Source organism: Stigmatopora nigra, chromosome 22 (genome assembly GCF_051989575.1).
Source record: "Stigmatopora nigra isolate UIUO_SnigA chromosome 22, RoL_Snig_1.1, whole genome shotgun sequence".
NCBI classification, from domain to species: domain Eukaryota; kingdom Metazoa; phylum Chordata; class Actinopteri; order Syngnathiformes; family Syngnathidae; genus Stigmatopora; species Stigmatopora nigra.
Window position 1 is genome coordinate 8,726,659 of NC_135529.1, and position 26,596 is coordinate 8,753,254.

Genomic DNA, 26,596 nt, shown 5'->3' on the forward strand with positions numbered 1-26,596 from the left:
ACACGCACGCGCCTAAACACTCGCGCGCGCGCCTCCTTCTCCAGGGGGGGAGTCGCGGATCCCAATCTGGCTTCTGCCATTCCAGCGCTTCAACAGGCAACCTTCACATGAAGACCCCAACACACGCCCAACTTCACTTCACAGGACAACCATGGACCCTTTCCCTCTCCACATCCTCTAAATGAGTCTCTCACTCGGGGGAAGTTTGTGCGTCTTTACCGTAGCGACGGAGTTCCTTCCCCGGTAGATTTTTTTTGGGCATGTGAGAACGAACCCCCTTTTTTTGGAGTGTGGGGGGGTGGGAGGCTTTCTGGAGAAAGGGGGAGGACGATTAACTTGTGTCCCCCCCTTGCTTATGGACGACGGTGGTCCGCTGTCTCCTAAGGCGAATGCTTTCAGTATCGCTTCTTTGATTTGCGGCGCGGAGGGAGAAGGAAACGCGGTGTTTGACGGGCGGAGCGCCGGCCCGGACGGGGACAAGCCGAGCCGTAACCGGGGCCGGAACCGGGATCGGAACCGGGATCAAAACCGGGGACATCGCGCAATGCATTACAGCACGGTCACCCGGGAAATGGAAGGTAAACAACTTTGTTTGTGATCATATTACGCACACGCGAGCGTTTAAATCTATAAACTTATTAACCAATATGTATTTTTCTTCATAAATTTAAGAAAAGTTCTGAAAAAATGCCGTAAAAACCCCTAAAACAGATGAAAAAACAAGACAGTGTGTGTATGTTTTTGTTTTACGACACCCGCATCGGTTAGTGTTTGTTTACTCATGCAAATGTTGTGTTGATCTATTCACTATTGTTTTGATGGGGAGATTATGCAAAAAAAGTCGACTGGTCACCTTTAAAAAAGAGAATGGTCGCACTTGAGTGTCAATCTGTCTTTTCACGAGGTGAGGAAAAGCCACATTACCTGCAAGTCGCTTATCTAAATAGAAATAAGAACCGGTTTTTATCGCAAAAAAGGGGAGGCCCTCCTCCTCCTCCACTGAGTCAGATAAGCTTGCACATGCACCCTCGCGAACATTCACACACACTTACACACACGCGCATACACACGCAACAAGCAGGAGCTTCGCTAGAAGGAGATTTATAAATAAAAAACTGTTTTTTGGACGTTTTTTAAACCTTTTGGATTTTAACCCCGGCTGCGGATGTCAATTTTGGGGATTTCTAGGACGAAACGTCGTCATTTTGGGACTTAGTTTCTTATGTTTTTTTGATTTTTTGGGGTACTTTCAGATTGGCAAGACTTGTTGAGTAAATCCAGTTTCTTTTTTTGGGATGATTTCAGCCATTTCCAGCCCGTGGCTGACGCAGCTGTCCCATTTTTGCGATGTTGCAGCCTTCACCACCAGCAGTTTGAGCAACCTCAACGCCCCCGGGGGGTACCATCTCTCTCCTAGCCCCGGGGACCCTTACGGTCAACATGAAGGCCACTTTGAGCCATGCCCAGCGGCTCAACCCAACTATGGCTACCCGGGACAACAGGGACAGACCCCGGCAAGTGAGGCAACTGGGACCCCCTGCTCGTCATCCTCATCCAATTCGACCCCGAATGGCAAGAATGTGGTCAAGAAGAACCCTAAAGTGGCCAATATTAACGTTCAGCTGGAGATGAAAGCTTTGTGGGATGAATTTAATCAACTGGGAACGGAGATGATCGTCACTAAGGCTGGAAGGTATGAGCATGATCACTTTTTTTTACAATAAGATGTATTATTATTTGCTAAATTTGGCATTTTTAGGAAATTCAAGGGTTGTACATGCATTTTTTTGGGCTAATTAGTCAAGTTTGGAGTGTTTAAAAAGTGTTGATTTCTTTGTTGATATGATTACTTTGGTCATTTGTTATTAGGCGATAGATATTTTTATCTATGCAGAAAATATTGAGTGTTTTTTTATTTTATTACATTTGATCGTCGATTATTATCTTTTTTTAGTGATTGTTCTAGATTATTATTTTTAGATCAGATTTTAATGGAAGTTTCTAAAATACTGGAAAGAGTGATATGTAGAATATTTAATGCTACATTTTTACTCGCTCAGAAATGAATTTTTGACTAGCAAAAATTGGGTTATTGAACTTTTTGGGTCAGTTTTGCAGTATATCCATTAATTTATTTTCTAATGAAATTTGTGGGGGTAAATAATTGGTTATGGGTAATTCAGAGCATATTTGGGTGGTCATTTCAGTTAATTTGATGCTCATATAATAGGATTATTCAGTTTTATTTTTTATGTGTATTTAGATATATGTACGTTTTACAAAAAAAATGTTATATCACGTTTAGGTTAAAGATAACCAAATATATATGATAATTTTGGGTCAAATACTTAAAGGAAGCTATCATATGGGTTAATCTGACACAGCAAAAACGATTAAATCTATTTGACATATCAAAAACTACTATGTATATTTGTTCAAAATAACTCAAGTGGTAGTCCGACTATTATCACTCCTCTGAAATAAGCATGCTCCAAAATACATTGTTTTAGTCATTCAGCTAATATTAACATTTCGCACATTAACTCATGAGCTACCATTGACACCAATACACGTCTAATTAACATCATGCAATTTGAGTCAAAATAGATTAGACGTCTCAGTACGTCAATGGTTGGGAATGACTATATATTTAATTTAGAGTGAAAATTTAACCTCAGTTCGAGCAAGAGAATCCATTATTGACATGTCAGCAATATTATAAGGGACAAAAAAATGTTTTTTTTGTCTTTTCTAATATTATATTAAGAGAAATATTCATTTGTATATTATTGGGGAAAGTGAGCAGTGTGACAAATTGCACTTTTAAAGCTCCTTCAACTTCACCGAGGCTAAACACTGACGTTAATTGAGCGTTGATTTTAGGATCCCTTTCACTCAGGTGGACATTTGTCAGCTCGCTCGACTTTCTCGAGAAAAAGAGAGAGAAAAAGACGTCAAAATCAATGCAAAGTAGACTTGGGGTCATAAAACTACACTTGCAAACAGCAACATGTTATTGCAAATAAGTGGAAAAAGTTGACCTGTTTTGCGAGTGTATCTGGAAAACATCAATTCCAAAATAAAAAAAATAAAACAAATTTAAAAAAATGCTATTTCGAGTTGAGATAGAACATGAAAATTGAATATTTCTTCTTTGGACAATTTCCAGGAGAATGTTTCCAACTTTCCAAGTAAAAATATTCGGGATGGATCCAATGGCGGATTACATGCTTCTGATGGACTTCTTGCCCGTGGACGACAAACGTTACAGGTAAATAAATATTTTTAGACGAACTACATCGCTTTTGCAAGGGAACAATCGACGTCAAACACACGCGCACACGCGCACACGCACGCACTGACTGAGCTATTTTCAATGAGAATTCCGCTATGATCCCCGTGCAGGTATGCCTTCCACAGTTCTTCCTGGCTCGTAGCCGGCAAGGCTGACCCAGCGACGCCGGGAAGGGTGCACTATCACCCGGATTCACCGGCCAAAGGGGCCCAGTGGATGAAGCAGATTGTTTCATTCGACAAACTCAAGCTCACTAACAACCTCCTGGATGATAATGGACATGTGAGTGGAAATTTATACGCAAGTGCAAAATAAGTTGTGTTAAATATAAATATATATGCAAGAAGTATTTTTTTTACATTTCATTTATTACTTTAATGGGTTAGTCGTGTGATAGTGTATTTTTTTAATATTGCTGGTGTAAATTGTGTTGAATTTCATAATTTTGTGGAAAAAATAATCAGCTTTTTTATTAATAATGCAGTTGTTCAAAGTTTTTTTTTTGGTAATTTGATTGAATTAAATGCTTTTATTGTCATTGTAAAAGTATAATGAAACTTACAGCTTCACTAATAATGACAACAAAAATTAAACTAATAAATAAGTATGTAGTTAGCAACATTAATAAGTGGGGAAGTGCACGTATAATAAAAAATCTAGAAATCAATAATATATTTTTATATTACCACATGAATCTAAACACATACATAAAAAAATCATTTATAAAAAAATAAAACAAAAGAAAAAATGAACTGGTTATATTATCTAATGTAAAATATGCCTTGCAAAAACAACATACAGAATTCTTGTTTATCTTGTGTACACTTCCCTTGATTGCGTTTCTTATCAGTGGCTCAAGAGCTAATTCGGCATTTTTTCCTCCTTCCTATCTCCAGATCATTCTCAATTCAATGCACCGCTACCAGCCCAGGTTTCACGTGGTTTACGTAGATCCACGCAAGGACAGCGAAAAGTATGCAGAGGAGAATTACAAAACATTTGTGTTCGAGGAAACACGCTTTACTGCCGTCACGGCATACCAGAACCACCGGGTAAGTTATCGGTTCTGCTCTACAATTACTTTCAATACAATTGTCATACAATAATATCAATGCATTTGAGAGCTGCAATTAAATCAATGTGATATTATTGCTCATTAAAAATATTGACCTATTTTAAACGATATTAATAGAATGCTATGGTGCAACAAATGTTGATTACAGTGCACAATTCTATCTTTTTCGTTGAGTGTTAAGCAGAAATTAGTGATGTGATTTTATTTATAATAATAAAATGTATTATTCTTAGACTATTATTGTTGAACAAGCTGTAGTCACACATAGAAATTAAGAACAATATTAGAGAATATTTTTGTGGCTTTATAATGTTATTTGGCAGATGTTACATAGATTTTTAAAAAAGTGAAAAACAAAATTATTCTCCTTATCATTGATTTTCTTGTGATTTTTAGATCACTCAACTAAAGATCGCCAGCAACCCTTTTGCAAAAGGTTTCCGGGACTGTGACCCAGAGGATTGGTAAGTTTTTCATCATAATTTCACTAAAAAATGTCTTTTTGACATTGACAAAAAAGTATTTTTGCAAGTATTTTTTTCTTTTATCGAAAGTTGCATAGCTTGTTTTAGAACACAAAGCATCCAGATGTGTCGACCTTGCATGTTAGAAGTACAAAATAAAGCCTCATCTTGGGAAAACACTGGATATTGCTTCAAAGTCATTGATCGATTATCAAAACGTGTCCATACGCCCCCTAAACCACACATCTGGTACGGAAACAAGTGACTCAATTTCTTCCAAATGCTGTTCATTCTTCCCCTTTGCAAAGGTTTAACTAAACAGATTACTCTGAAATGTATTGTTACGCATCACCGAATGGGAGTCAATTACTTCACTTTTAGTCATGTGAACGAACGGAGAAAGTTTCAAACATGTGTTGCTGTTGTAACACGACTAGTGGCGGCGTGTACATAATACGTGGTAAAGAAATTGTGGCATTGGCGGTCATAAATGAATCTTGCCTTGCCTTCCTTTCCCGCAGGCCCAGGAATCACAGGCCAGGCTCTCTGCCAATAATGAGTGCTTTTGCCAGAACAAGAAACCCAATGTCATCTCCTCCTCAGCAGAATGGCACAGAGAAAGGTTTGTATCTCTTCTAAATAAGCCCAAAAGTCTGTTTTTGTCTTTTTTTTTTGGACAACTACTGCCACTTTTAATGAACAATTAAAAAAGGTGCATTTTAGATTGTACCTAAATTGGCTTGGAAATAAAATGTCTTGTGTGAAATTGTCAACATCTTTTACATGCTGTAAGCATTGTCCTCTTATTTTAAAATTGTATTGTCAACTTTCATGGACAAATTTACGTGATTAAAGGAAATGGACATTTTTTTTCCAAGTCAAATTTGATAGTCTCAATTGGTCACAAAAATATTGGCATTGAATCAATCTTAAGCAGTTTTTTCTTATTTAATATATATGGACAGTGAACATTAATTCATATATATTCAGATATAGTATAGTACAGTATACCCTAAATGTATTGTTTTTGCAAAAATACTAAGTGCTACCCCGCACTACCTTTTTAAAAAATCTTAACAAAATCCAAATATCACATTAGTTTTCCTCAATGAGGTCAACTTGTTGAACTAAATTATACCTTAATTCACTAACATTAGTGAGAAATGTTTAAAAAAAAATTGTAAACAGGCCAATGCTAAAAAACAAACAAAAAAAAATCAGACTACGTACGTCTAGGTCTCTAAATAACAAACATGTCCCTCAAAATCCAATTCCATCTAACCCCCAGACGACAACAGACGCGACTACGACCGAGAACCCGGCGGCACCCCCATCCACGCAGACCCAGCTCACCAGCTAATGTCCCGAGTCCTCAGTCCAGCCCTTCCCGTCCCGGGTGGCCTCCACGCCGTCCCGCTCAGCGGCGGCCGACCAAGCCCCCCACACGACCTCCGACCAGACCCTCACTCGCTACCCCCGGAAACCCTGCACCACCACCCTTACAAATACCCCGCCACCTACGAACATTACTTGGGAGCCAAGACCCGTCCTTCGCCTTACCCTTTACCCGGCATACGAGGACACACGTACCACCACCATCACCACATGAACCCTACGGCTAACATGTACTCGGCTACCAGTGGGCCGGCAAACTACGACTACGGGCCCAGATAATGACTGCACTACGTTATGGGATTAGAAAGCAGGACCTTGAAACGTTTGATGCCGCATGCAATCATGGACTAGAACTCCTTTCTCAATAAACCTCGCTGTATTTATTTAAAGAATCTCTGCAGGAAGTACGGACCCTCGATTTAAGGAAGGTCTGTTGTGAACATGACAGAAAATGGCTTCGTATTAGCCAACCTGAGCATTTCCGCCGCTTTGCCCGCGGCCAGAAGCGAACACGTTTGATCACGGACTGGAATTCCTTTTCTTTTTTCTTTTTTTTCCCTTTTTTTTTTGTCTGTGTTGAATGCACTTTTTGATTTGCCTCATTTTGAATGCTTTCAAAAAAGCCATATGTTGTATAATCCCTAATCCTTGTAGGTAGACGACATGTTTGCATGCTGAGCTCATTGAAGAGGCCGTGGAAATACATTCAAATGTTTTGTCTGGGGAGGGTTTTTGGGGTGGGGGGTTCATCAAACGTGAACATTTTTTTGAGCCACTCTGAGAGGGCTTGTACCATGGCACTGACTTGCAGTAACTCAAAGTAAATAAATGAAGCAGAATGACTGTTTTGTGTCTATAAAATGAACATTAAATTCCAAGTTATCTATTCGAAGATATGTGTGGTGCTTCCATTGAAACAGGGCAAACAGTTGGGCCTAAAAAAACTGAAATCCTACACATACAACTGCAAAGATGGCATTTTAATGAAATGTTATGTTGAATAAAATTGTACTGTATTTAACAGTAGGAAACACATCTTTTTATTATTCATTTATAGCCCTGATAGCTGCTTTTAAACTCTTTCTTTATACTAAGTGATATTTTGAACTAAAGGATTTTATTAAATAAATAGACTGTACTTAACATGCGCTTGTTTTAGTGAGGAAAAAAATCCAATATTGCTTTGCAGTTATGAAACAGGCACAATTACACGTTTTTATTTTTATATAAAGAATGTGGATAGTTGTTTGCATGCAGTAACAAAATATATTAAGTATAAGTAAAATATTGAGGGGAAGAAACTTGATTTTATATAGGATTTTTCAAAAATTACATTGGTATTAATCACCAAAACATTTTTTTCCTTTAAATTTTGGTCTTATTGATGCTTCTATAAAAGGCAACATGTTGTTGTTGTACAGTCCATTTCCCCGTGTAACCTCAAAGGATACAATTGCTCACTTTTAATGGGACAGTTGGTTGAAATTTCCACAATAGGACTGCTATCCATTTCCCTTAAATGAGAGCTGCTTTGTCGTTAAGATTCATTTTCTCTGGAAGGAAGCCATTCTTTCAGGATTTGTGTCACAATATAAAAGGGAAATTTGTGCTAATGTTTGAAAATTCATTCCATCAGTGATTTTTTATTTATTTTTTACCTTGAGAGCAGCTGCCATCGAAGAGGGGGATATATACAGGGGGGAAAAGGATGCCTGCCTGAGGCCAGCTGACCTCTGACTGTTTAATGGCTTGTAAAAGTGTCAGAGGTTAAATAATGTTTCCACTCATTTAAACTCCAGCTAATTGATTGTATCATTTTCGCTTTGGTTTAAAAGCCGTTTCCTCACTTGTATCTTAATTTAAGACATCTATTTTGAGCATTTTAACATTTTAAATAGAAAAACACTTTAATTCATAGATCCATAATGGACAGGAGATGTTAATTAAATGCCAATATTTCCAAATTTCCAAAAATAAAATTATTTAGGAAATGATTTTCTATGTTAGTAATTGAATTCCCCATGGCTCACTTCATCACACACACACACATGGTGTTCACGGGAACTTGTCTTACCTGTTTTGTCTGGTCAGGAAGTCGAAGTCTGGAGATGTGTTGAGCGCCCACCCGTCGGCGTGCACTGTCCAAGGACTGGGGCAGGAAGCCGCCGTCTATCACAACAAGGCTCCCTCGCCACATACAACTGCTTCCACAAGACAGACGGATTTTTAACCTGTTGATGAATTGCACTCATAATATAGTGTTAATATGACCATTCAATATCCTTTAAGTGAATATTGTAAATGAAATCTTCTGATGCAAGACTTTCATGAGCTACAATATATATATATAATAATCACATTTACATTATAGGAAGTATATTGATGGATTATTATTATTATTTGATTCAATTTTGATGAGCAAAACAAGCTTTTTATGCTGATTAAATTATATTTAAATTATTTTAAGAAGTTGCAAAGTGATAAATAAAAGGAACACTGTTGAATAAATAGAGGGAATGTGAGGAATAAATTATATACAACTCACACTCACACACACTCGATTTTGAACAGTAACTTGGTAAATAATACATAACTTATATGTGACTAGGAAAAAAAATATGACCCTAACTAAATACACAATTTTTTAAATGAAGTTTTCACTTTGCTTTTTTAATAAACCAAAGTAATTCAAAATGTTCCAAAACAACATGTGAAGCAATCAGACATGTTTAAAGCAAAGGGAGAAACAATTGAGAAGAGTAAGGATGAGAATTAGGATTAAATGCATAAGAATACTTTGGGAAATTGTAACTCAATTAAAAACAAAAATGGGCCCTTGTTAGAATGTCAGAATTTGTCACAAACAATCCGCAAAAGTACAAAACAACTAAAGTAACTTTAAAAGTCATATAAAAGCAAGTAAAATATAATAGTTTGCAAAATGTTGTGTTTTCAACCCAACATCAGAAAATCATTTTATCACTATAACATAAATATGTACATTATTCTGCACGAAACATACTTCCATAGCCCATTTTTGAGCATGAACTTGCATACAGTTACGGTTGTTTTTTTAAATTTGGTCGTATATCGTCAATCAGTCATAACGAAAAAAAACTAGATTGAATTTGAGGAGTTTGTGGTGACAGAATGCCAACGATTTGCCATTGAAATATGAGGCGAATGATGATGGATGACAATGCAACCTGGAGCATCATATCACACTTATCTGCATGTGGAACATCTGCTCCATGAAGCCTCTATCTGGACCGCACTATCTGGGAACCATTATTCAAATTCTTTCTTACATCCTCCTTATTAAGCTAAATACAACTAAACATAGGCCTCAAAACAGGTTAAAAGCTCCCATGAACATTTTCCAACGATAAAAACTTGCAAAGATGCCCTACCCTAAAGCCAAAGTGAACTTTGACCTTCCAAGCCAAAGAAGACACACGTTGGGTGATAAGTGAAGCTCGTGGGCTATTGTAGCGGGGGGCGTCCCCTTCCATTTATTGACTTCCTAAAACATCCATTATGAGGTGATTTACGAGGTCCACCATCCACTCCTCCGAGCAGCAGGTTGCTGTCTGCTCCATTCAGCAGACATCTGCACCGACGGAGCTGGCATTTGATTTATCAGAGCCAGGGCGGAAGCTGGCCCACGCCGAAGCTGCTGTTTGTTCAAAGCTAACATGGGACTTAGGAAGCTATCATGAATGGGAGATGTCAGCAGAGGGGTCAGGGACAAAAGGCCTAGACGGACCTCTGCGGGGTACAAGGAAAACATGTCCTGAAAACCAAGCCGCTGAGGGGATGTTCGTATATCCTTTTATAATATTGTCCAGCTACACGTACGTATGTTGAGTGAGATCCAAATCTTTGGTAACCTTATTATTGATAAACAAAAAGTGACAAATATTTGAATTAGTTCTGCTTTTTGAGTTTAAGTACCGTATTTTCCGGACTATAAGTCATAGTTCTTTATTAGTTTTATCATGGGTGCGACTTATACTCCAGTGCGATTTATGTGTGAAATTAATCCGACATTATTGGATGATTCCGCATGTTATTTTTAAATTGCACTGCAAGAGGGCGCTCTACGCCATTGGCAGTGGATGGATTTATTATTTTGCCATGGTAAAACGGTAGAAACACAGATAACTTATAAAAACAACGGAGAAAGACTTAGCAAAAAACCTAAAATAACTTTTTAAACTATTTTTGTATAAAAAAATTCATATATTCAGGTGCACATTATGGTCTGAAAATTACGGTAATTGCTATTGATACCAAAGTTTTACATTAATAAATCCCAACAAATATGTAGTCAATTTCCGCAGTATGTTGTATGTGGAAAACCTTGTCAAAATGAAAATAATAGCTATTCAAGAAAAGGTAATGTTAACCAAGAATGCAACAGCTGTTATATGAAATCAGGTCCTGTGTTGCTCAGGCCTGCTGCGATTAGCTATGTTTGACAAACGCAGCTCAGTTTAACCCACAATGTCTGTGCTAACCTCCTGTAATAACACAGGATTATATATCTGCTCAGGTGCGTCGTACACACTTATATTCAAGTCCACTGGAGCAAATCTAACAGCACGTAAGTAAACACAATCACAGAATTTCAGAGATGTGTGATCAGAAGAAGAAACGTGTTAGTAGGAACTGTGTTCGTCATTTGCTGTTCATACCTTCAACTCAATTCGCAGCCAATGATTGGTCACCTTACCATTCCCTTAAAATGCTGCATGTTGTCAGTACTTGACTGCTTCAGTCCGTCAATAGGAAAGATGATATTTTGACATCTTCACTTCTTCAGATATCACTGTAGGTAGTCATTAGCTTTTTGGGGGTTTCAGGTTAGTTACCCTGTTCCAGACTCAACATTGCCATTGAGCATTCACATTACATTCCTCCTGAGGGTTAGCATTTGCCAGGTTCCTGATTGAATATAGACCACAGGCTGATACGTTGGTCTTTGGATCCAGCAGCTAAAAGTCTTTGTCTAGGGTCTTTGTGGTCAGAGAAAGCAACACTGAGCACCAGATCACTGTGATACTGCAGAACTGCCAGAGGTCGTAGTTTTTTCCAGTGAAATATCCGTACCCTGTGGTCCCATCCAGCTGATGCTAAAAGTTTGCCATCTTTTCTAAGACTTAGCTGGGAAACACCAGGGTTGGTTAGAGTTATGTTGTCTTGAAGCTATCAAAAAACAAAAGAAATACAACAAAAATGAATATAATGTTGCAACTATTGGAATGTAGATATCTTTTATCCACATTAAATATAAATATACATAATAAGAAGTGGCCTGGAGGGTATAGCATAGCAATAAATGATTTTTTTAATCCACACCATTCATTAAAATATTACATCATCAAGCTGCATTGAATGTGAAGCTTTGAATTAAAACAAGACATGACCTGCCTTTTTTTGCGCAAAGCAGTAGCGGATGTTTCTTTTTGTTTCCTCTTGAAATGCAGATAGAAATAAAAAAAAGAGCAATAACTAAATTAGAAAACCTAATCTCTAGTGTCAGATATTCACAGAAAAGAAGGAAAAACAATACTTTAAATGGGGCAAGTAAATCAAACAATTACGACCTTACATACAACACAAACAATGACAAAGAGATTCAGTTTTTTCAATGACAAGGATCCAAGAATACGGTTAAATTTCTGCAGATCGAGGCCCATAAACTCCCAGTCTCAATCATCAAGCATAAAACATTAGGGGATGAGGGCCATGACCAAATCTCTCTGCGTTCCTCTATTTGGTTTAGCGTTTAGGAGGGGCTACACTACAAGCACACGGCGTTTGAGTTACCCTTGTCACAGTTTGTAAGCGAGAGAGAAGCTCTACTGGTGAAATGCTTGTTTGCAGACGATTTGTTGCTTTAAGCACCTCTAATGAATCACATTCTGTCCCGCAAAACGAAGACCCGCGATTAATACGCATTTGTAATGCCTGCCTGCTAAGGATTAGCTACAGATCTGTTCCTCTGTGAGCTACAGTGTTTCAAAAAGTCTCACTAAAGGAGCACAATTTTTGACATCTCATAATAAATTAGTCTTTTTTGGAGGTGGGCATTCCTCGGAAGAGAAACGTGCTCTTTCTGCAAGGCTGGTGATCTCAGCTGGAACACGCCATGCATCGCAAAACATCTGGATCTCCAAAGGGTCTGGAATCCAACTGAACAGCGTAAAATTGACTTCATGGCTTGTGACTAAGGAGACTAATGGTCTTGCATAGAAAGATATGTCGCTGAATTTATCTGCTCCTGTTCCGGGGTTGCAACTATACACAAGCCGCATGTGGAAGATATAAGCCAGGTACTCACTGTCCGAGTGGATAAAGAGGAATGCAAGTGAAAGAGAGCAGAGGGGAATGCCATTGATCAGAAAAGAAAGCTTTGTGTAGAAGGGAGAGAGAGTAACCCCCTCTGTACCCTCCTTTTCTTGGATAATATTAATCTCGCTATCATCACGGGTACCAACAGCGTCCGTGTGTGGCTGCCTAGACCAAACAAGCCGAGCTACACTGGTGCAGAGAAAACTTTGGGGTGACAGATTGTTTGGAGGTTTGTTATTACCTCAAGAAGTTGGTATGCTACGACCTCTCTCCATCTGGTTTGAATTAGAGGCCTGATAATGATGGGTTAAAGTGTCTGTTTGTGTTTGTTTTCTATTCAAAAATTTGCGTCAGGAAAGGGCATTTGTTTTATTATAGGGTCATTTGGAAGTACTAAATCGGAATGGATGAATAATGTAGAGGTATTGTGTCAAGGGATATGGTCATTTTCAACATGGATTAGCCATTTATATATTTTTTTAGGAAGTGATGTTGTTTTTCTAACCTATTTAAAAGCCGAATAGATGTACACCAAGATAAAATCTATTGTAATACTTTTTCCTAGTTTTGGCAGAGACGGAAGTACTGTTTGAAACATTTTCATAAAAAATATCTCATTGCTTTTATTATGCAAATTAGTATACTACTAGACCATTTTAGATATATTTTAGATTTTTTTTAATAAATTGATTAAATGAACTGGATTAAAGGCCCTGAATATTCAGTTTTTTATAGATCTAAAACAATGTATTTTTTTAGATATATTTTTTACATTTTACAATATGATTTTTGAACTAAACACACAGAAAAAATGATTCAAAAATTACAATTATTGATTTAAAAGGGGGAATATCAGGAAATATAACATACATCTATATCTATCCTTTTAATTTGATTCTAAAACAGAGTCAGCACTCATGATTTACTTTCCTGGGCCACAAAAAATGATGCAGTGGGCCAGATTTGGCCCCCGGGCCACCACTTTCACACCAGTGCTCTTGGAGATTTGTATTTTTTTTTTATAGAATAAAAAAGCTGTTACCATTGCTGCTCAGGAGACATTCTTTTGGCTCAAATACATAATTTCACACTAAAGGCTTTCTTTGCAGTATCTCTTCCAAATGAGAAACATTCATTTGGCAACTAGTGTTCGTACCATGTTCCACTTTTCTCCCTCATCTTCCCTTCAGTCTTGTCGTTCGCACTGATCCACTGAAACATCCCATCATCGCTCACTCACTGGAGCCCATCGACGAGAAGGCTTTTCACAGGCATTTCTGACACACCCTGGACCTGAATCACACTCACGAAGGAGGAGATTACAGCCTTTTGTCACCTTGCCTGTCAGAGCTTGGCTTTGGCTGACAAGAGATGGATGTGTCAAACAAGTGAGCATTTCCATTTAGAAAAAAAAACACAAGGCTTACAAATAAAGACTTGTGAGGTTTGTTTTCTAGACTAGCCCATCCTTGATTTATTGTCAGCAAAATAATTAAAACTGGTGAGAAACTTTGATTTCCCTGTTCAGTGCTTTGCAAGAAATCAACATACAATGAATGAGTTATTTTAAGTGTAAGTTTTTAAGTATTGAATATATATCAATATTGTGCCACCCCAAAAAAAAAGCATTTTTCCTAAATAATCTAACCCACTAGTGTGAAAGTGGCGGCCTGGGGGCCAAATATGGCCCGCCGCACCATTTAGTGTGGCCCGGGAAAGTAAATCATAAGTGCCGACTTTCTGTTTTAGGATCAAATTAAAATGAAGAGTATAGATGTATATTATATTTCCTGATTTCCCCCCCTTTTAAATCAATAATAGTCATTTTTAATCTGTTTTTTCCGTTTTTAGTTCAAAAATCATTCTGTAAAATCTAAAAATATATTTAAAAAAAGCTAAAATAAACATTGTTTTAGATCTAAAAAAAAACCTGAATATTCAGGGCTTTAAATTCAGTTCTTTAAAACCATTTATAAAAAAAAAATCTAAATATTACATCTAAAATGGTCCGGGCCACGTGAAATCAAGTTGACATTATAGCGGCCCGCGAACCAACCCGAGTCTGACACCCTTGATCTAACCCATATCTGCAAAAAAACATTAACACAGTTCCTATGACAAATCTTCTTAATTTTTCCTGTATGAGGCAACCAGTTTTTTCTTCCGCCCCTTCTGAAGGAACATAAATCCATGCTCCATCAGTACATTGAATAACCTTCTCAATATATATCTATCCAACTTAACAGTTTGCAAATCCTACCACGCAGTCCCAAAACATACACTCACAAAAACAAAAAAAAAACCTGAACGGAAAATGATGCACTGGCACGGTAAGGTCATCCAACAGATAAAAACCACTTGAGAACCATATGCATCGCATTAACCTCAATTCCCAAAGAAATCCATCTTTATCTGGCCTTGATAAGGCAACTTCAAAAAAACATTGAGCTCCGGTAAATCTTGACTATGGCAAGTTTTGTCTCATTTACTTTTCCCTTCCTTTCACAACTCGGAACATTTATCTGGCTTGCCAGTTAACTCCACAATGGGGGCTACGTAAAAAGCAGTAATTCATAAGGAGTGGGATACTGTGGCACTTAGAGCCTCCTCAACCTTTATTGCAGCTTCCCACTGTGTCTACTGTTCCCTTTACTGCAGATGTGTTTTTTGTTTAGTTAAGGGGCCTCCAGGGTTTTGATATTTTTATTACCTCTCAGGGGTCGTCCGTCAGGACCTGCGCCACCCAGCAGTTCCCTTCTGCCCACCCTCCGACGACTGCCACACAAAAATACTTCTGTGGGAGGAACTGAACGTTGCTGTCTGGACTTCACACTGAGCTACACTTAGTAATAATTTAAAATCCCCTAGTGGATATGCTTTTGCTCTCTTTCCATGTGCTTTTTCTTTCCTGTCCTGGATTACAAACTGAATCAATATTTTGTTGCTTAAGCTAAATACACAAAATAAGCATTCTTTTCTTATTTGGTCAATCGGACAACATCCACCACCGTACTATATTTACAGACGCCGTTAAAGAGGGAAAGCAAAACAAGGCTTTGCAAATATTTCTCATTCAAGCATTCATTTGTGAAAAGCCTGGAAAGAAAAACAAGTTTCAGAGTGTTGGGGCGCGTATTCGATCGGCTTTGGGTTCTTTGCCGACCCTCTGATTCATGGAGGTTGGCTCTAAAATGGACGCATTCTCTTTTCGCTCATGAAATTGAGAGAATATATGGCTTGTAATGAGGCGTGAGGTCTCGGAGGCGTCGACTGTTACGTAAAATGAGTTACGAGTTCCACGTTCGAGTGATATTTTCATGTGTTTTGCCTCGTTTTGTGTTCGGGAAAAGTGTGGCTAACTGTGAGAGGGAATGGATTTTCCGTGACATTTTAGGGTGTGCTTTAACTGCTAAATTAAGTATTGTGAGAAGGAATTTATTATGATTGCAAAGTTAGCAATTTAAAAAAAAATCCTGTACTGTTTTTAGTATGTCACTATAATAGTATGACGCATAACTAATGAGTAAGCACCATATGAGTGGGTGGTTGCAATTTTGAGTGACATCCGCTTTACAGTTGATTTATAGAAAATACCTTCTTAAACATTCCCAGTTCCACTTTTAGCATTTCACCAGATTTGATATTCAATATTGGAATTATGGAAATGTTTTGATGGGATTTGGAATAAACTACAACTTTATATTAGCATGGATCCACCAATCATTAGCTCTTCAACACCAGGTCTATTATGAGAATTAAATATGACTAAACGGCCTATTTTCTGGGCCCAACTAACCTGAAAGTTATTCTGTTGGTCCAGGATCCACGTGGAGAGATTTTTCTCCGAAGATGCAGATATGCCCTTCATAATTTCTGGGTCAAAGGTCAGGCACATGACAGGCTCATGGTGGACTTTGGTTTGACTCAGTTTGGACCTCTGGGTTATGTCCCATAACAATAGTGAACCGTCTTCATAGCCAGCCAGCAAAAGGGGTCCAGGACCTGACTGTGGCTAAAGGTGAGACAGGAAGATAAGGGAAGAAGAAAAAAAATCAGAGAGGACTTGGCTTCAAGAGGACTTTACTGGCAAAATGGCATTTACTGCTGTGTGATACTGGAAGCCCAGCGGAGCAGAGGTTATCTTGCTGGAAGCTTCTGCTGACACCCACAGAGTCACTTTGGGCCTCATTCATCAAGCTGCTGTTCTCTCTTAACAGCACTTCATTACACCACTGCTCAATTTACTCCTCTTCGATATACTAACTGAGACAAAAAGCTAATAATGTTCTCAGAATTATTGTTTTTTTTCATTAGTTATTTATTTTCTGGCTAAAAACCTAGTTTATTTTTGTCAATACCAAGAATGCATATTGCAAGAAAGTTAAATGCTGAAAATACCACCTAGAAATTCTGTCTTAGTCTCCATCAGTTTATATTATTGCAGTGCATTAACTTGTGGATTTCCAGTGTGTGGCTCCATTTTTTTTAACTAGGTCTACAATGTTTTGTGTGTCTTTGTCTGTCTTGCTACTGCAACCAAGAAATGTCCCGAATATAAAATGAAATAAAGTTCTAACCTTACCTAACCTGTCCTATTTTTTAAGAATCCACACAATCCAAGTTTTATCATCTCAGAAAAATATGTTCATCACCGTTCAGTAGATTTCGATCACTATTTTAAGAAAGAAAATCCCCTTCGGAATCACAAACCATGAAATAATACACACGGTAAAAAACACACATCTGTAAGACAAATACTATTAACTGATTGCGGCAAATCAATTCACAACAGAATGAAACAAACCAAGTGACTGGATGTCTATCATCAATGGCGCTGCGAGAGTTAAATGTGAAGAAAGGAAAAAAGACCCATAATAAGCAAAGCTTCGGAAGGATGATGAAGCTACATCTCTGAGTAGTTGGCAGTCGCTGATAACCTCTTAGTGCTTCCTGCCTTCCTCTAGTAAAGTGTATATGGGATCAGAAAGTTAGAGGAGTGGTGGTGCAGAGTTGCCAATGCACAGAGTCTATAAATTACTTCAATGAAAGAGAATATACAGGTGGGCTGATAAAATAGCTGGGTTTCACATCCCTCTTATGAGGGAGAAAAGGACACGAAGAGTTGAAAGTTGAGAAATAATTGCAACTACAACTTGTGATGTTTAACCATCAACCATTTTTGATTGGTTGGAAATAGCCCAAACAACAAAGAAAGCCCATTTTTCCTTAACATCACTATTTATTAAGACTACAACGACTTCATGGCATAAAAATGTGCCTTTAAATGACGGGCAAAAAAAAAAGAGAAGCAAATTTTTTCCATATGTGCCAGAAGGGGAAGATATTTTCATATATCTTTAAGTCCTCCTCTCATTAACACAATGTATTTCTCTTACTCAACTTTTTAAACAAATATTCGACAAGATTCATGTATTTCATCCAAAAACATCATTCAGGATGACCACTAAAGGGATTACGAAAACAAATAATAACAAGTGAAGATCAGCTGCCTCTGCTTGCCACCAGGGTCTGGATGGGCTTAGAATTTTGGGGCCCACCGTTTCAGTAAAATGTAAGACCTCCTTGATTGACGATGTTATGGGCCAGAGGTCAGGGAACCCTGGGTAGACACCTAATTCATTATATCCTACGCAGGCTTTTCTACACGGGGGCTCTCGGCTGGAATGGGAATAGAAACTATAGGAGAAGTTCATCAGAATACAACAGCTGCAGAGATGGATGGTGACTTGTTATAGGCGCCCAATCAAATTATGTTTTGGACTGTGTCAATATGAAATCTAGCAAAAATGCCCAATGTATGACAAAGAATGGTTTATATTATTAAGACCAACTGTAGAGTAAGACTGGAGCAACTTTTTGAAATTTTGGATTGAGTACATTTTCGGCCGATAAATTTGATTCTCGATTTTTGTCAGGAAATCGCTAAAAATAGATGAGATATTTTATGTGAATCATAAGTGATGTTGAAAATTGATGGCTGAGTGAATAGAATGTTGCCTAGTTTGTGTATGGAGGAAAAATGTGTGGTTTTAAAGTCCAAATCTATATGTGATTAAACATTTTAACAGGTTCAATTCACTGAAAATAGTAAAATTGTACAAGGTCAATCATTAAAAATGAGACTTTTGATTGGGTGCATTCATATTTGATTGTTGAAAAGTTAAAGCACATTGTCCTTATATTAAAAAAAGTATAAGAAAACAAAGCGATAAAGCTTTTCATGTCAAGGCAAATTTCAACTCGTGTTTTCAAATTCAGCAGGCAACATTTGCACAACATCAATACCAAACTTTATTTCCTCTCTATTAATAACCCCAGTCGGTAAAAACAAATGAAACCAGTGTCTGCTACACGATATTTACACATCGGTCATGTAACTCCCCGAATCATGTTGTCCTGTTGAATCGTCAACAGTGGAATGGAAATGTTTCAACATCAGGAACGAATCATTTCCTAGTGATGAGCTGAGAGTGATAGATATCTGTATAAGAACATTTCCTTTTCCTCGCCAGCTTGGGCTCACAACAAAAGCCTTACAGATCATACATCACTTCTGTTCACGGGGACTCCAAAAACTCACAAACCCAACTTAAGTCCAATTCACATGTAGTGCTTTCTTCCCACACTTTTCAAAGCTTTCACTGTCAAAAAAAAAATCATAACTCTAGAGAAGTTCCGTCAACTTTTAAGACAGGAATACAGCTAGAGAATTATGTATCTTTTTCAATTCTGCTTCCCACTCACATCCATATAAATATATGTTAATGAAATTGAAGGTAGTATCTTTTTACTGTCTAATTAAAGAATGTTCAAAACAACCTCCCACAAAGCTCAAAAGTCAACACATCAATTGTTAACCATCAAAATAATTACAGGACTGGTTAATTTACAAAACAGAAAGCAAACTTATGCTGGGATCACATTGGATGTACAGCTGCAGGCTGATATATGACTGAGAACCCCCACCCATTCCAAAACAGCCTAATTACAGTGTTGGGACTTTGCAAGTTGAGAAGAAATGCTTGGAAAAATGGTCCAAGACGAGCTGTCGCGTTTTAAATGATGTGCCACGTCTTGCACGTGCATTTTTGTTCCATTTTTTTGTCGGTGCACCTTGTTATGGGTAGCTAACACACCAGTACCAAGCAAGTAAACGTAAAAAAAATATATAGTATACAGAAAAACTGCCCTCCATAAGCAAAAATCTATGAAATACTCTACTTAAACCCTTGATGTGTTTTTTTTCCTATTATATATATATTTTTAATATAACAGGGAAATGAATAATAGAGTAGAATCTCCTTTTTTTATATATGAAGTTATGCTTTTTCTATCCTCTCTCGCTATTGGATTTGTGTTTCAATAGAAATACAAGGACAACTGTCAATGCCCCTTTAAGCTATCATTCATCTTGGTGTATATAGCCTTTCATTTAAATAACCGAAGAAAAACTTGTAATTTTTACAAGATATAGTAGAATTTGAACCTTTCCAAAGGCTCATTGCTTACCTGCCAAAGCTTGACACACATGACCATCCCCAGTTTCAAATCGGGTACCAGGCGGCACAACACATTCTTACTGGGTAGCTCAACGATCATGATCTGGAGAAAAAGGGGAAAAAGTTAACAATAAGATTTATAATACATATATGGATTACCACACCTTTGTACATTATATATTTGGGACAAATAATAATAAATAATGTTGCACAAACCAATATATCACAGTGTCTGTAATAAATCCACGTTATATATACCCTGAATTTTCTTTTTGTGCATATAATAGTACAGTTTCTAAATGGATCGACTGTCTAAAACTTGTGGCTATACACATTGCTAAAAGTCACCTATCTACTTAATCCATATTAACGATTTGGTTATTCATTCTAATTAGGCCACAATTCAAAAGGCCTTTAGGCAATCTATCTGTTATTTTCTGTCCAGCATGCTTACACAAATTCTTGATAAAGTGGCTTTTAAAGTACATGTCATTGCCCCAAGAGAACTTCTATTCAAGCTATTCATCACCTGGCCCATAAATAAAGCATATATGCTATTAATGAATTGTTCACTGCCACAATTAGAAAGGGATAAACCAAAGTCAAAATAACTGATAAGCTATTCTACCTACTTGATTGCACATTTCCCCAACCAAACAATTTCAGCCATGGCTATGGAAAAACAATGGTGCCAAATACTGCCAAACATGTAAGTATCATTGCTTCTAATCATGGGCGTCATATTTGAGCACGATAACCATCTGTCTGGACCAGTTATGCCTGTTTAATTGAGCGGAAAGGGAAAAAAATGGCAAAAAAAATCAACAGTGACCTCCTTCTTGATCTGGGATGTTGCATGTGTGTCTATTTCTGTCTGTGTCTGTTGGGACAATGGCATTATTGAGGTGCTGTGGAGTCAAAGACGCCTTGGTGCCTGGTCCCCCTGGTTGGGGGGTTAGTAGAGGCACATTTGGTTGGATCAGGTGACTGTTCTGAGCCTTTCAAGTGTAGTTCCTACACGCTAGAGGAAGTAACATGAATCTGTAGGCAAGAAGAAATGCCTAGAAGATTGCCCTCTGCCAGCACTGATTCAGAAGTTAACATAAGAAGCCATTGGGTGTCAAGAATGGCACAAAAATGATCATAAAAGCTCCTCATTTAAACCTAATCTAAATGTAATGGTAAAGTAAAGGGGCATCCAATGGAAAATTTAGATGGATACAGCCCTATGGAATAGTGAGACATGAATATGAGCCAGCTAAATATAGATAAATATGTGCAGATGACTGTTCTTATATTTTGTCCTTGCAAGTTGCTCTCACCTCCTCAGTTTCTTTTCCGGCAAAAGCGAGTAGGCAGGTCCTCGGCCCTGTCTCCAGTAAGGAACACTGACAGAATCCAACACTTCCTGTATTCAGTGAGTCCACCAGCTGAGAACGAGCTTGACTCAAATCCCAAAGACAGATTTTCATATCCCTTCCCTGGCTTAGAAAGAGAAGACAAAAATACATTGTCGATTATGGTAAGGGAAGCAAAATCAAAATCTGTATGGACAGTATACTCACCTAATGAGTGTATCTTCCCAGGGAAGTGTGTTAATCCAGATAACTGAACTCCCAGAATGACCTTGTATAATTCTCTCTGGCCTCCTGTTTTCCAAATTCCAGACATGGATAGCACCTTTCCCAGATCTGTAAAATTGAAAATATCCATAACTACTTCCCACATTGCCAGTTTCTAGGTTCCTAGCTGAGTTTATCCTCTACATTATGTTATAGATATGTACCATAATTAATAAGCTATGACATTTTGAGTTTGAGGATAAAATGCTTTTGCATTTTATGAAATGGTTAAAAATGTCTTACCCAGAGAAGAGAAGGGGAGTGTCACCTCGATCGCAAGAGAAATGGAGGGTGTTGAAGGCCCCATTGGAACCCCTCAGGGTGTAGATTGGAGACGGAGCTGACTGAGACATCACCCAAGTTCATCAAGTCACAGGAAGACCTGATGCCTGCTGAAGAACAAAAACACAAGTAATACTGCTGTTAAAACCCATTGAACAGTGACATAAGGCCTGAGTTAGAAAAGGGTAAAATGGGCACACATTGCTAACAAGCTGCCACACACAAACAGACAGAAAACGGGGAAAAAGTGTACCAATGAGGGGCTATAAACCCTGCAGCAATCTGATGCAAAGTCTGTAGTTATTGTCGACATCCTCTTTCCAGACTATAGCACAACACCCCTATTACTCAATACAACATAAATTGTAACTTGTGACAGCTTAATTACAATGAACAATTTCAGTAGTCTCATTTCTAGGGGCACGTGTAAAAGCTGACGCTTTTATGTCATCTTGTTAATGTTGACTATAACTACACGTAGACCAAAATATTGTCATAAAATGTACATACGCATCCCACTCAGCGGCACTGTGATTGTGAATGGCTGTCTATCTCAATCTGTGCCCTGCGACCCATCTAGGGTGTAGTTTGCCTTTTGCCCAAAGTCCTGACAAGGATAAGTGCTATTGACAATGGTACAGACTATGAATGAATGAAATATACATATCTCCACTGATATTGTCTCAACAAACCAATACTACGGTAATCATCTTTCCCAACTAGTTTCGATCAACAACTGTACAAACTCGTTTTAGTGTGGTATGAAGAAAATGGCAAAAGCCAACAATTGTGGTTCTGTTGTTTAAAGCTAATGGGTGGTTAAATCTGCATTCCGAGTCAATGTCGACTGTCTGCGGGAGTGTGTGACAGTCAGAGGCTCACCTTGATAACAGGTGGATTAAGGTTTACTTATTGTCCTTACTCAAGGCCAAATGTGGAACTATGACTCATGGACAGAGCAGTTTGTTTTTACTGACTAAAAACCATGGGGGGTTCAACTTTTCACTGGCAAATCATGTTACCTTAAAAAAAAACAACATTAGCAAGAGGACAGCAATGGACGTGTCTTTGTGAAGGTCTGTAAATTGCCAAACTAAACTTTGTATACAAGATGAGTACAATGGCAACTTTCCCCTACTATATGACTCCCCATTGGACTGCTTCTTCTGTTTAATCAGGCGTCAAAATTCCCATTTTCTGAACATTAATGAACAATGACCATGATGCATATCCAGTTCCAGTCACCCACAAACCCAAATACTCAAAACCCAAACAAAAAGTCTGCAGGATTTCCCCTAACCCTTCCGGAAAAAAATATATCCAGATCAAAATTTCAATGCAAAGTAACTCTACACCGGATACAACTCATCTGATATTTCTCCTTATCTCATTAAAGATGTTCACCTAATATTCCAGAAATGGGGAGAAATCATCAGAAGGGGTTTGAAGCTTCTGCTACCTGTAACAGATAAGACAGCTCTGGGTAATCTGAGTCTAAGTCTCTGGATAAAGGCAGTTTGTCTCTTCTTGAGCTGTCTGTCCACACCTACTGTGTAATTAGGCCTAATTATGAGAAAAAGGTCCGCTTCCCCTTCATGTTATTAAATAAGAGTCTGCCTCATCTGCCAAGTGTCTCTCAACACCAGCAAGAGGCTGGCGACCTTCAGATCAAACATCACCACTATCTGAGCACCGCCGACCAACTCCACCCTTTCTCTTCCTCACTACATAAAGAAGTAGCGTTATGATGATGCCAGGCACTCAAGATTTTAGGTTTTGGGAGGTGAAAGTAAGCGGGTATCCTGCTCACATTCCTCATTTGCTGGTATCACGTAATCAGTAGCTCCCCACCTGAAGTGCCGCCTTGTCAAAATCTGCCATTCATAAATAACAACGGGCAAGAGGGCTATGCTGATCACAGGGGCTTATTAGAGAACTTTCATTATGGCTCTGCTTCACAGGGACCATCATAAAGATATTGGATTCCTAGATCCTCTGTTCTGATATTACTTGAGACAACTTCATGAGCTGTAATAGAAATGCTGTTACTTGTTCACCCAAAAAGTACAGATAACATTGCTTTATCCATTTATTCAATTAAAACGGGGGTCAGGAACCTTTTTGACGAAGAGAGCCAGACATAAACAATTAATATTTTCAAACATTATTTCTTGAGAGCCATACTCAGAATTTAAAAGTAAAAATACATGGAAATGTGAGCATTTATTATCCATTTCACCACTTTGAAAGTAGAAAAATATATATACACCCATCAAAAGAGCCACATATGGCTCCCGAGCCATGGGTTCCCTACCCTTGAATTAAAAGATCATTAAAATTATTATTTTTTTTTTATCACGACTTAACTGAGTTCAGAATATGGCTTTCAATTGACTAATTTGGTTGTTAATCCAAGAGTAGTCCAGACCTGGTATAATAGTCATTTCTTTTTAAATTAATGTATATACAGGTTACCTAAGAGGGACTTCTGCTATACTTTTTCTGTGGTTGGGGACCTTCTTTTCCCTGCCTTTCCACTATAGATAGTTTTGAGAAGGAAACCAACTAGCAGAAAGGAGAACTGGACTTAGCCGGTCCATTATTAAAGTCCAGTTAGACAAACAACTTGGGAAGTGTTTAGGAAGCCACACACCCACTATTTTGTCTTGCTGGGGAGATCTGGACTGGATAAACAGCCCCGTGTCAGATAGAGGCTGAAGTCAGACACAAGTGCACCAACACCCACTGTCAGTCACAGATCCACTGAACGGGAAGAGGTGGCATTGTTTGTGGGAATGGCGTGAATGCTAAGCAGGGGCCACCACAGATAAGGCCTCAATGCCTTGTGGGTGTCATTGAGGCAAGCATTGATGGAGCACTATGTCATAGGGTCTTGATTTAGCAAGTCCTGTCCATGGTCAACAGGTAGCAGTGCTTATCTGTTTGCATTATCACCCATTTCCTCCATAAAGGGATTTACCTGGGCACTACAGGATAGATGAACACAAGAAGGTCAATAGCTAAAATGTCATACGTCAACACTTATTTCAGTGTGATGGCTTAAAGATCGACAGGGACGTGTACGTTGAAAAAAATCCATTATACTAAAATTCAAATAGAAGACATACCACTGACTAAATGGAGAAAATTCTTGTGACACAACAGACCAAAAATGGTTTGTAAAATGCATAACTATAGATGGAGTATTTTTGCCTGTTCATTTCATGCATAATTTTTGCATGAGTCTGTCTAATAGTAATTAGGAGCATTTTGACTTCTCCCTTAAAGTGATTCCTTTCAACACAATGTGACATGGACACTAATTCCCAAGGGATAAACATAAATCTAGGATTAAATTCATTCAAAGGGTTTTGGATGAGGTTGCATTGCAGTAAAGGTTGTGTATATTCTACACCAAACCACTCAAGCACACCTTCATGGGTGTTGTTTTTTTGAACTTGAAGCACCCTCATGCTGGTATACAAAATAGCCCTCATGAACACCTAATTAACTGGTGTTGATTGATACTGTCAGTAAAGAATTATTCATGGGAATAATTTTGGGGAGAGATGCAAGTCAGTTTCATTGCTTCTTTCGAGGAATTAAAATAAAATACATTTGATAATACAGTACAATCTTATTTATGCATAGTGAGTGTGCATATATATTTATATATATAGACATATACTACATATATGCACACAAACACACACACATACATACACGTATACACACATACACATACACATGCATACACGTGCATGCATACACGTATACACACATGTAAACACGTGTACACTATTATTTTGTGATCAGATCTACTATAGTGACAGTGAAGCAATTTCAATATACAAACAAATTTAAACATTTACAACGACATGTTTTGGAGGATATTTGTAAGGCAAAAACATTTGGGATTGATTATTTTAAGCGTCTCATCACAGATCGGTTGCATTAGTCAAAACATTAGTGAGTCTTACACAGATCCGGCATCCAACTATAAAACAGAGACATCTTAAATGCTCGGACAAGGCAAGGCACATATTTAGGATGAGAAACTGTGAAGGGAGCGAAGAAAGCTTAGCACACTACCATTCAAGGCGACAGCGATGTTTTGACAATCAGCACCCTGTTAGTGGAGCAGGAAAGTACAAAACATGCGCCGATTTACAAAGGACCCTTGTTTACGAGAGATGAGCTGTCTTTTTCTATGCCTGTAGAAAAACCTTCCGCACGCTCCTCTAGTGCTCCACCATATGAGCGTGCGAGAGAGAGAGAGAGAGAGAGAGAGAGAGAGAGAGAGAGAGAGAGAGAGAGAGAGAGAGAGAGAAACACAGAGGAAAGAAACACAAGCAAAGTTATATATAAATCACATAAAAAACAGAGGAAAGAATGACAAGCAATGTTAAATATAAATCACATTTAAAAAAAACATTAATTTGTGTGTTTCTGAGATGGATATTGCAGATATACCATGTATTCAGACAAAAGAAAAGTTCTAATTAAGGAATAAATGCTTTGTAACCCTTTCACATTTTTAGATTGACTAAATATTGGACTGCATCATTCGCATTATTTTGTAAAGG

The 26,596-nt window shown here is 38.0% G+C and overlaps 2 protein-coding genes across 3 annotated transcripts; one reads left to right on the top strand and one right to left on the bottom strand.

The window, feature by feature from the left end:
- Positions 1-76: 76 nt before the first annotated feature.
- LOC144215585 (T-box transcription factor TBX1-like) lies at positions 77-6,921 on the top strand. Of its 2 annotated transcripts, none has more exons than XM_077744622.1 (8): positions 77-578; positions 1,306-1,693; positions 3,170-3,271; positions 3,406-3,577; positions 4,192-4,347; positions 4,767-4,834; positions 5,356-5,456; positions 6,123-6,921. In XM_077744622.1, the coding sequence occupies exons 1-8, from the start codon at positions 356-358 to the stop codon at positions 6,506-6,508; spliced, it is 1,596 nt and encodes a 531-aa protein (XP_077600748.1). In that variant the 5' UTR covers positions 77-355; the 3' UTR covers positions 6,509-6,921. The 2 variants fall into 2 exon arrangements, with proteins under 2 accessions (XP_077600748.1, XP_077600749.1); XM_077744623.1 differs by having other exon boundaries at positions 1,357-1,693.
- A 1,957-nt stretch (positions 6,922-8,878) lies between these two features.
- LOC144215598 (guanine nucleotide-binding protein subunit beta-like protein 1) lies at positions 8,879-26,182 on the bottom strand. The gene is made up of 7 exons (XM_077744645.1): positions 26,103-26,182; positions 21,972-22,120; positions 21,672-21,797; positions 21,429-21,591; positions 20,117-20,209; positions 16,383-16,598; positions 8,879-11,437 (listed from the first exon to the last, which is right to left on the bottom strand). Exons 2-7 carry the CDS (start codon positions 22,079-22,081, stop codon positions 11,159-11,161), a joined length of 987 nt encoding a protein of 328 aa, XP_077600771.1. The 5' UTR covers positions 22,082-22,120; positions 26,103-26,182; the 3' UTR covers positions 8,879-11,158.
- Positions 26,183-26,596: the final 414 nt, after the last annotated feature.

Coding starts and splice junctions, on each gene's coding strand:
- LOC144215585 (XM_077744622.1), top strand. CDS start 356: ATGGACGACGGTGGTCCGCTGTCTCCTAAGGCGAATGCTTTCAGTATC. Junction 4,348..4,766: donor CGGCATACCAGAACCACCGG/GTAAGTTATCGG, acceptor TGTGATTTTTAG/ATCACTCAACTAAAGATCGC. Junction 5,457..6,122: donor GCAGAATGGCACAGAGAAAG/GTTTGTATCTCT, acceptor TCTAACCCCCAG/ACGACAACAGACGCGACTAC.
- LOC144215598 (XM_077744645.1), bottom strand. CDS start 22,081: ATGTCTCAGTCAGCTCCGTCTCCAATCTACACCCTGAGGGGTTCCAAT. Junction 21,592..21,671: donor TGGGAAGATACACTCATTAG/GTGAGTATACTG, acceptor TCTCTTTCTAAG/CCAGGGAAGGGATATGAAAA. Junction 11,438..16,382: donor ACCAACAGAATAACTTTCAG/GTTAGTTGGGCC, acceptor GTTTTTTGATAG/CTTCAAGACAACATAACTCT.